The 10,132-nt window shown below is 64.0% G+C and overlaps 1 protein-coding gene across 6 annotated transcripts; it reads right to left on the reverse strand.

The window, feature by feature from the left end:
• Positions 1 to 87: 87 nt before the first annotated feature.
• Positions 88 to 9,931, reverse strand: LMAN2L (lectin, mannose binding 2 like). Of its 6 annotated transcripts, none has more exons than XM_048054156.2 (9): positions 9,771 to 9,931; positions 8,132 to 8,273; positions 6,876 to 6,993; positions 5,971 to 6,053; positions 4,339 to 4,371; positions 3,813 to 3,974; positions 3,624 to 3,738; positions 2,267 to 2,386; positions 88 to 1,737 (listed from the first exon to the last, which is right to left on the reverse strand). In XM_048054156.2, the coding sequence occupies exons 2-9, from the start codon at positions 8,201 to 8,203 to the stop codon at positions 1,595 to 1,597; spliced, it is 846 nt and encodes a 281-aa protein (XP_047910113.1). In that variant the 5' UTR covers positions 8,204 to 8,273; positions 9,771 to 9,931; the 3' UTR covers positions 88 to 1,594. The 6 variants fall into 6 exon arrangements, with proteins under 6 accessions (XP_047910113.1, XP_047910110.2, XP_047910114.1 ...); XM_048054153.2 differs by having other exon boundaries at positions 8,132 to 8,250; positions 9,771 to 9,917; XM_048054157.2 differs by having other exon boundaries at positions 8,132 to 8,212; positions 9,771 to 9,910.
• Between the last annotated feature and the right edge of the window lie 201 nt (positions 9,932 to 10,132).

The following is a 10,132-nucleotide window of genomic DNA, read 5'->3' on the forward strand; positions in this document are numbered from 1 at the left end:
TTCATCTCGGGGAGCAAGGCACCACGGGGCCAGGATGCCGCCCTGGGGTGCTGGGGCTGGGTCGTCCCAAGGAGAGCAGCGGCCACGTCACACACACCAACGTTTATTCCAAGACACCAGTAACAGCTCTGGGAAGAGGCGCACGCATTTCACTCCTGGTCATCAGGCAAAAAAACAGAGGCAAAACGCCAGAAATAGTCCTTTCAGGCCACAAGAACGCCTGGGCACTTCTAAAAAAGCTTCCACCTACCCCGGCGGCAGCTTTCTGCCGAAAAAGCAGTGGTTGCTCACAAAAAAACACCGCTCCCCGCGGGCTGGGACCTGGCTGGGTCAGAAAGCACCCCGGGAAGCAGCAGGGTGCGGAGGACACGGCTCCCAGCCCTGCCCCAGGGCCCCAGCAAGGAGGGTGCTGCAGAGATTTCGCCCTCTGGACGTGCCCAGAGCTGCTGGGAGGCTCCTGGGACAAAGCAACCTCATTTTTCCCTCTCCTGGGTCCCTCCGGGGACCCCCTGCCACCACCCCTCGCTCTGGGATAGTGACCACAGGAGCTCGAGGCAGTCCCCGGGGGGGGGAAGGTGGCCGCCCCGTCCCTTTGGGGGCAAAACCGGCCGCGCCGTTCCTTCTGGCGACCGCCGGCGAGAGAAACACAGCAAGAAGGCGCTGAGGTAGGAATAAACTACAGCTCCCTGAAGGGCAGCGGGAGCTGCGGCTCCGAGAGGCCCGCGCAGCTCGGCTCCTCCTCGGCGGGGTCGGGACGCAGCGAGGGGGAGCCCCGGGGAAAGCCGGCAAAGCCATGACACGGCATGCGGACGGCACCGGTGCGGGAGGTGTGCGGAGGCAGCGGCATGCTGGAGCGGGGAGAGGGGCCGAGCCCCGGGGGGCAGCAGCAGCAGCAAACGGGTGGTAAAAGAGGGGAGCACGGAATTAAGCCCCCAGCGGCCAGGCAGACTGCCAGCTCGAGCTGCCTGGGATGGGGAAATCCGTCAGCAGCCCAAAAACACCAAACCGGGGAGGCTGAAGGGACCCAGAGGGGTTGTGCGGTGGTGGGGGGAGCTCAAGGTGCCAAGGAAAAGCAGTCCGGTCTCTAAAGACGGCCTAAAAAGCAGCTGGGGGGGGGATGAGCAGCTCGGCAAACCCCTCCTAGAAAGGAAACTGCTGCAGAGGGGCTGTCGTCGGAGCCTGGCGAGGAACGCAGGCGCTTGGCGGGGCTCTGCTCGCTGCGTCGCTCTCAGCCAGGATTTCACAGCCGAAGCAGTGACCTCTGTATTCCCCGGAGAGCAGAGAGGCGGCTCGGCGCTGCCACAACCCCACAGCCCAGTCCCCAACAGCTCCCAGAGCAAGGCTCCTGCTCCCAGCAAACCCTCAGGGGACGGCGGCTCCGTCCCCGCAGCACCCGGCCCCAGCCACGCCGCGCCGGGGGTCCCCGCTCGCACCGGGGGGGTCCTGGAGCCTGACGAGAAACGGCGGCCGTCCCCGCTGGGGCTTTGGGGACACCGGGGGCCCTGCCACGAGGCCGGGTCCATCGCGCTCTGGCCAGCCTGGGATGGGAGCCAGGGTGTGGCTAGCGAGGGGCCATCCCAGGCAGGCTCCCAAGTCAATAGAAGTGTTTCCGGCTCTGCTCCTGCCACTTGTTGTAGACAATGACTCCGATAACGATGGCGAAGACGATGGCAACGAGGGAGAAGAAGACGATTAGGAAGAGAGCCAGGCCGCTCATGGGCTCCAGCGGCGCCTCCACTGCGAGACAGAGGAAGAAGAACGGCTGTGAGCTGGACGATCAGCTCGCCCCCGTCCTGCCACCACTTCGGCCATGGGTTTTCCTGCAGGGAGCTCATTCGGAAGGACACAAAACCGGTGGGAAGAGCTCCTGTGGCTGGGAATGAGGCTCTGGGTGCCCTGTGGGCTGGTGAGAGCCTCGCAACCCAGCCAGCGGACACGCGAGGAGGGGCATTTCTGGACAGGAGCAAACACCACCAGGGCCCAAGCCTCCGTGAGGTTTCGGCAGACCAGCACACCTCGTTTCGGTGATGCCGTGACCACGGTTAGCCCGGCACGCTCTGGGGGGCAGCACTTCTCCTCCAAGCGTGCCTGTGCCAAACGAAGGCAGGCTGTGACCCAGATTGTGGCACAGCGGGCGAGAGAAATCTGGGCACGGGCCTCCTGATCCCAGCTGGAGCTCGGCTGGTTTGCTGGTGAGGCGCCGTGGTTTCTGCTCCGTGACCCCGCAGGTCCTTCTGCCGCTGTTCTTCCCCCTGCTCCTACTTACTGCCCGGCAGCTTCAGGTTGTCCACCACGGGCAGGTACACCTCCCTGTCCCGCTTCTCCTCCTCCGGCGTCCGCTCCACCGTCAGCTGGTAAAGCTTCAGCGAGATGATGTCGTGGTTGTCTGCAAGCAGAGCAGAGACACGTCCTGAGGTGCCACCGACCGGCACGGCTCCGGCCGGGGACCTGAGTGCCACCGGTGGCACGTCACAACTCGGGCGCCAGCCCCAGGCCGCCGGCTGTCCCCTGCCACGGGGAGAACTCACCTCTCGGGGCAGGGTCCACGCTGGGCTGAAAGCTGTGCCCAGCACGGGGCCCTCTTCCAGCACTTCCAAGGGGAACTTTTAAGCTACTTAAACCGAGAAAACAACAGCCCAGACCGGGAGATCATCTGACCCCAAAGCATTCAGCCACCCGAAAAGAGCGTGTTAGAACCAGCCTCACATGACCCTATTTCCTTTGCTCGTGACTGCGGAGTTATTAGTGGGACAAGGCGAGTGCTCCACGCCAGCCTGCGAGCTCCCAGGGCATTAGGCAGAGATCTGAGGAAGAAAAGGAACTTTTGTTGGAGCCAACAATGGGCCCGGACACTGGCCATCAATGCGCTTTTGTAGGGGCATAACTCAAAATCGGGCTAAAACCTGCTGAAAGAGACACAGCGGGGTAACTTCAGGCCTCCCGGCACCCCAAGCAGCGCTGCAAGAAGTGAGAAAAGCAAAGCAGAGGGCTTCAGCTCCCTGCCAAACCCGATTTCCATCAGCCCTTGTTGCACCACTGCTTCCAGACACACCTGGCCGGTCCCTTCCTCAACATCGCTCTTGGGCTGGGGAACCCAAAGCGCTACGAGAACTACACCTGGAGAGGCAGCACAGCACCCCCGTGTTTTAACCCCCGGGGTGCAGTTACCTCCAGCACTGCCCTCAGGCCCCGCCGACCACTACGGGTCGAGCCAGGAGAGCACAGGAGGAGATTTTCAGTGCTCGCTCTGCGTTACTCCTCCCAGGGCACACATTTTGGAGACGGCCCCTCGTGTTTCTCTGCTGTTTGCTCTGAGATGCTGGCTGAAGCCTGGCCGTGTCCCTGTCACCGTCTGGGTGTCACCGTCAGCCTAACCCAGTGGCAGAAGGAGCTCAAGCAAAGTGCTCGGGGGCGCAGCACACCCAGACCGGGGATTTGGCTCCTAGGGAATTGCTGCAAGACGAAGAACCAAGGCTCACAGCCTGGGGGTGCCTAAAGCACAGAGAGATTTTGGGCGCGTCCACGAGCCCCGCCACATACCCAGCTGCACCTCCAGCACCCAAAGCTGCTTAAGTCCTGCCAGAGCTGCTTGGGAAGCGCCACTCGGGGCCCCGTGGCGGTACCTGAGAGGTCTCCAGTGACAGAGGAGGTCCCGAAGTAGTACCCGCGGGGCAAGCGCACGCCTGGCACGTCGATGCAGTCCCGCCACTCGTGCTTGCCATCGATGTCAATCATCACCTGAAGGAGAGGAGGCTGCGGTAGCACCGGGGGGCTGGGGGGCTGCCCGCTCGGCCCCGGCCATCCTCACTCACCGTCAGCCTCCTCTTGACGTAGCGGATCACCAGGAAGGTGTCGTGGTTGAGGTTGCGCACCATGGCCGTGCAACCCCCCAGCTCCGTGGGCCTCCCGTCCCGGTCGTGGTCGTAGGTGAGCGAGCCGTTGTTCACCATGGCAGAGATGTAGGGGAAGACGCGCTGCGGGGGCAAGGCTGGGGGTGAATTCGGGGCTCTCCCCCCCCGGCTGCTCTGCCCACTCCGTGTCAGCGTCACGGCACACCTGCGGGGTGAAGAGCCGCGCCACCCTGCACACCCCAAACTCCTTCGCTCCCCATCTGTGCCTCCCCAAACTGGGCTCAGCAGCTGACCGCGATCCCTCGCCACCCTCCAGCCTTCCTCTGGGTCAGCCGTGGCTACCGAGCAGCTGGGATGGAGAGCAGCTCCCACGCTTGCCTCCCTGGTCGCACGGGGATTTCTGGAGCCGGGATGAGGGAATTCCCTCACGGGGAAACGAGACGAAGCCAAAGAGCTTGGAAACGAGTAGGTTGGCAAGAGCAAGTACCTGATTTCCCGGGCTGTACCTCCTCTTCTGAGCCTGCGAGTCCAGGGTTATCGCAAAGCAAGAAAGAGCACAGAAGCAAAATGGTCACGGACCAGAGTTTAGGATTAACTCGCAACCTGGGAAGTTCCTCCCTGCAGAGCTCAGCACGCTACCTGCCTAGCGGAGGGGGTTTGTAGGGGCCAGGTCCCAAATCCTGGGGCACAGGGCTAGGAAGCAGCACGGGTGGGCAGAAGCCCCCTCGTGCACCACGTTTCTCCTCCTCAACGTGCAGCACAGCCGCTCCCCTGCGCAAAGCCACGTGCCCCGAGCACAGGCTCTGACACTGACCACGACCGACAGCTCCCCAACAGCTCCCAAGGGTCCCGCAAGCCACCCGCCCCCTTCCCTCAATAATAAAACACTTCTTTAACTTTTAACGGAGACAAAGCAGCTGCCAGCCCCCACGCCTGATCGGCGCTTCTCCACCTCTGTCCTTTCTCATTCGGTCGCAGGAGGGCAGCCCCTCCGGCTGCTGACTATGCTGTAAAGCCATACACATCCCATAAACCATTTTATTTTGTTTAAATAAAGGCTGCTGTGCCTCTTTACCCCAGAAAAGCACGGCCACAGCCCTGCACGTCAAGAGGACGGCCTCACCTACCCACCGCCACGCCAGTCCCCGAGCAGTGCCGGTAATGGGAAGGCGCTGCTGTGGGCACAAAGTCCGCCCCCGTGCCAGGGCAGGCTGCTGGTAACGTCTGAGCAGAAGCCGCCGGTTACTCAACGTTTGCTCAGCAGCTCCAAGGCCAGGGCGCATCCAAACGGTGCCCCCTCTCCCTTGGGGACCGCGGTGAAGAATGACAGTGGTGCTGTGGGGTGGTTGGTGCCAACGTCTTGGGGCGAAACAGTAAAACAACGCCTGTTTTCTAGGGGCAGCTGGAATCGAGGGCAGGGCCAGCTTTGTTTTCGGGCTGACAAAACTGACTCCAGCATCAGGACGGGTGGAGCCCGCTTCTAACTGCCTCTGCGCCCTCTTCTCCACAGAAACCAATAAACCCCAGGCAAACAAACAACGCATCACGGACCCAAAGGTCTTCAGACGGGCACCTTTCAGGGACACAGCACAGTCACGCTGCGTGCCCCGGAGCAGGTCCTGCTGTCTGGCTGCCATAAATCAGCTCGGCAGGCTGGGGTTGGCCGCTGGCCTGCTGCTCTGCTCGAGGTCTACAAGGACCAGGCTCACGGTACAGCTTCCCCTCAACTGCTGCTTGCCAGCAGCCTCCAGAAAGCGCAGGAGCTCGCCACACGGAGGTGATGAGATCCACGAATTTTCTCCTACCCCAGGCTTTTTTCCCCTGGGTGAAGCTGACAACAAAACCACCCCGCAGCTTCTCACCTGTCTGAGAGGTTATCGCTTCCCTGGGCAGAAGCCAACTACACAGAGAGGGAAAGGGCGCAAAGGAAGCCGAGCAGCGTCCGCTTGTAGCCAGCTGGCCTCTGAGTTAGGAGCCCAAACCCATCACACCTCGCCGTGCGGGTGAAGGGCTGCACCAGCTGCGAGGCCGTAACCTGGGTGCTGAGCCAGCGCTGCCCGTGCCACGCTCGGCAGGCACCCGGCGAGCAGCACGGCGACGGCCATCGCCCCTCGCTCACCTCCTGCTGCTTCTCCTCGTTCGGGTAGGTGTCCACAAACACCCCCAGGCCCAGGAAGTTATCCTTGCTTCCAAAGACAGGTCCTAGAAGAAATAAAACAGGCTGTGAATGATGGTGCGAGGCGAGGAAGGCATTGCAACGCCAGGCAGGGTTGGTTTACGAGTTCCTTCGCATCGCTCTCTGCACCGGGTAGCGAGGCGGGTGCTCTCCAGCTTGCCCAGGGTCAAGTTTACCTTCAAATCACTGAGGGAAACCCGCTGCAAGCTGAGTTAGCGAGGCATAAAGGGTCAGGGCATGCAAAGGCTTGCTGACACCACGGTGGCAGGGAGACCCAGGCCAAAGGCTGATGGGGATCACTGGGGGGGCTCTTCTGCCCCCAGCTTTGCCTGTTCCTACGTGAGGGGCCGATGTCACCTCGCGGAACTGGGCTTCACACGCCAGAGCCGGGCACTCCAGGGCTCCACGCAGCCTTGTGCGGATAATCGAGCGCACAGACCCGCGGTGCCACAGGCGGGGAGGTCAGAGGGACAGGTTAAACCCCCTGCCCTGTGCTGGGCCAGCCTTCAGCTTCCTCCCCAGCCCAGTCCTTACTAGCTGAAGCCCTGTGCTTCCACTTACACCGCCCTGCACGCCCCGAGATCGAGGCAAACAATTCCCAAAGGCGCTGGGCAGGCTCCAGCCTCCCAGGGACCCCCCACACCCCCAGCGCCACGCATCTCTCACGGCTGTTACCCCCTTTTGGGCCTGCCAGCGTGAAGGGAAAGCAGCCCTCAGGCCCCACAGCGCCGCAATTCCGCAGAGGGCTCCCGAGGCAGCGCGCAGAGCAGGAGAGGCAGCGCCTCGAGGAGGCGGCACCGCACAGTCCCCGTCCCCTGCGGGCACAGCCCCGGCCCCGCTGCCTTCACCTGGCTGCATGCGGTCCTTGGTGTACCAGATGGCAAAGCCGTCGCCGTTCAGGTTCTTCTTGCCTTGCCCGTGGATTTTGAAGTGCACCTGCATCTCCCAGTCGCGGAGGTAGCACGGCTGCAGGAGGAGGAACGAGCGCGTGAAATCGGGGCGCCCCCGGGGGCCCCCCAACGCCCCCCAGCACCGAGGGTCAGGCAGCGACCACCACCGCGACAGCCCGCGGCCCCGCCGAGCCCGCGGGCGCACGGACGCTCCCCATTTCCCCGGGCAACAGACGGCGCTGCCCCGGGCTTCGGATGGGAGCGAGGATAATTAATGTCCTAATTAACCTCGAGGGACATCATCAGGCCGAGGGAGTCGGTTGTTGCCCAGGGCTATGAGGAGCCAAGAAAACAATTCCGGGCTCGCACTACTCTGGGGTGACGGCAAGTGGCGGGGTCTGTAACTCGTGCCTGGGTGAGCGACAGCAGGAGCAGCCCGGGGAGCAGCTCTGCCTTCCTAATTGCGCCAATTATTGCTCGAGCTGCAAACGAACTCCCTGTGGGAACGGGCGCGGAACGCGATAAGCCCGGCGGCAGCTGAGCCTCGCACAGGCAGCGATATTTTGTGGGAGCCGAAAAAAGGACTGAAAACCCCAGACCCAAACCTCCCCCAGCGTTTTATAGGAAGGGCTCTGGGTGGGGCAGCCCAAGACCCCCCCCAGATCCACGCCGGGACCCCCCCCTCAGAGCAGTCACCCCAAAAGGGGCTCAGCCCACGCAGGAATCCCCGAGCCACGTGCTGCACATCTCGGCGTTGCTGCCCCCAGCCCCAGTCCCCTGCCCTCACCGGGCCCCCAGCCCCATTCCCACTGCCCCCCTCTCCCTACCCCCCAAATCCCCCCCATTTCCCCTCCCTTTACCCCGGACCCTCAAACCCAACCTCCCCCGCACCCCAATAACGCCCTCCTACCTGCTGGCCTGGCCCCCCAAACCTCCCCCGTTGCCCTAATTTGACCCCCACCCATCCCCCAGCTCCCCAAAATCCCCCAACCACTACCGCCCCACACCCCCAGCTCCCCAACCCCCCTTTTCCCAGCCCCCCCCACCTCCCCCAAATTCACCCCATTTTCCAGGCCCGAACCCCCCTTCCACCTGCCCCCCGACCCCAAAAGCTCTCCCTCCGGACCCCTTCCCTCACCCACCCCGTTCCCCCACCCCGCAGCGGGTACCCCCAGCCCCCCCAAAACCCCGGTGCCCCCCAGCCCGGGGCTCACCACGCGGTTCCAGACGGCGCCCCGCTTGCTCTGCGCGTCGGGGGTGAGGCGGATGTACTGCGTCATCACCATGGCGTTGCCCTGCAGGTCCCACAGCCCCGAGCTGGCCGAGCCCACGCCTGCCGGCCCACACACGCGGTCGCTGCCGGGCACCCCAAATCCTGGCACCCGGGCACCCCAAAACCTCGGCACCCCAAAGCCCCAGGGCCCGGACACCCCAAATCCCTCGTGCCCCAAAGCCCAGGCACCAAGGCCCAGGCACCCCAAAGCCCCGCACCAGATGCCCCCAAAGCCCGGGTACCCCAAAGCCCCAACACCCCAAATCCCTGCGCTGGGCACCCCAAAACCCCCGCACCCCAAACTTGGCACCAGATGCCCCAAAGCCCTGACACCCAAACCCCCACACCAGGCGCACCAAATCCCAGTACCAGGAACCCCAAAGCTCCTGCACCCTAAACCTGGCACCCCAACCCCCCCATGCTGGGCACCCCAAAATCCCCAGCACCCAAAACCCACACACCAGGCACCCAAAACCCAGTACTGGATGCCCCAAATCCCTACACTGGGCACCCCAAATCCCCAGGCCCCGGCATTCCAAAACTTCGCACTGGGCTCCCCGAAACCCCCAGTGCCCCAAAACTCGGTACCAGGTACCCAAAACCGCCAGGACCCCAAAACCACATACCGGGCACCCAAACCCCGGTACCAGGCACCCCAAATCCCCTGCATCGGGGGCCCCAAATCCCCCACACCCAAAACCCAGTACTTGACACTCCAAACCCGGGTACTGGGCACTCTAAAAGCCCCACACCCCAAATTCCTGGAACCCCAAAACCACATAATGGGCACCCCAAATCCTCCACGCCCCAAAACCCAGTACTGGGAATCCCAAAACCCAGCACCCCAAATCCCTGGACCCCTAAAACCACATAACGGGCACCCAAATCCTGGTAGTGAGCACCCCAAAACCCCTGGCACCAGGCATCCCAATCCCCCCACATCAGACACCCCAAAGACCCCAGCATCCCAAAAGCCACTCACCTTAAACCCAGCACCAGACCCCCCAAAAGCCCCGGTATCAGCTCCCCCAAAACCCCAGAACCCCAAATACCGGCACCCCAAATCCGGTCCCGGGCCCCAAGACCCCCGGTACCAGACCCTCCAAAAGCCTCCGATACCCCAAAACCCGGTACAGAGCACCCCAAATCCTCGTACCGGGCACCCAAAGCCCCAGTACTCCAAATAGCAGCACCCCAACACCACACACCGAGCCCCGGTACCGGGCCCCCCCCGACCCCTGGTACCCCAAAACCCGGTACCGAATGCCCCCAATCCCCGCACTGGGCACCGAAAACCCCAGTACCCCAAATCCCAGCACCCCAAATCCGGTACCGGGCCCCCAGACCCCCGGTACCGGGCCCCCCAAAAGCCTCCGGTACCCCAAAACCCGGTACCGGGTGCCCCCAGTCCCCGTACCGAGCACCCAAAACCCCGGTACCCCAAATCCCGGCACCCCAAATCCGGTACCCGGCCCCGCCGACCCCCAACCCCCGGTACCAGACCCCCGACCCCGGGTACCGGACCCCCGACCCCCGGTACCGGACCCCCGACCCCCGGTACCGGACCCCGCCCCGCTCACCCTGGTAGGGCTTGGAGAGCGAGTGCTCCCGCTTCAGGTGCTCCTCGGTCTGCTCGGCCCGCGGCCCGCCCAGCCGCAGCGCCACGGCCAGCAGCCACAGCCCGGCCCGCCACCGGCCCGCAGCCGCCGCCATCTTCCCCCGCCGCCGCCCGCCCCGCGCGCACATTTTCCGCCCCGCCCCGCCGGCGCCGCGAGCTGATTGGCTGTACCGCGCCGTCCGTCAAGAGGAGGGGCGGGGATAGCGCGCGGGGCATGCTGGGGAATGGAGTTCTCAGAGGGCCTGGGTCCCGCACCGCAGGGCCTGCCCCGCTCCCAACTGAGGGGAGAGCCCGGGGCCGCGCGGGTCCTAGCGCCCCCCTCCA

Source organism: Anser cygnoides, chromosome 26, assembly GCF_040182565.1.
Source record: "Anser cygnoides isolate HZ-2024a breed goose chromosome 26, Taihu_goose_T2T_genome, whole genome shotgun sequence".
Classification (NCBI taxonomy): domain Eukaryota; kingdom Metazoa; phylum Chordata; class Aves; order Anseriformes; family Anatidae; genus Anser; species Anser cygnoides.

Excerpts from the sequence above, each read along its gene's own strand:
- LMAN2L (XM_048054153.2), bottom strand. The coding sequence starts at position 9,903 with ATGGCGGCGGCTGCGGGCCGGTGGCGGGCCGGGCTGTGGCTGCTGGCC. Across the intron at positions 8,251-9,770 it reads GCTCTCCAAGCCCTACCAGG|GCGTGGGCTCGGCCAGCTCG; the intron begins GTGAGCGGGGCG and ends GTGGGCCGGCAG. Across the intron at positions 3,975-4,338 it reads GGTACAGCCCGGGAAATCAG|CGCGTCTTCCCCTACATCTC; the intron begins GTACTTGCTCTT and ends TTGCCCCCGCAG.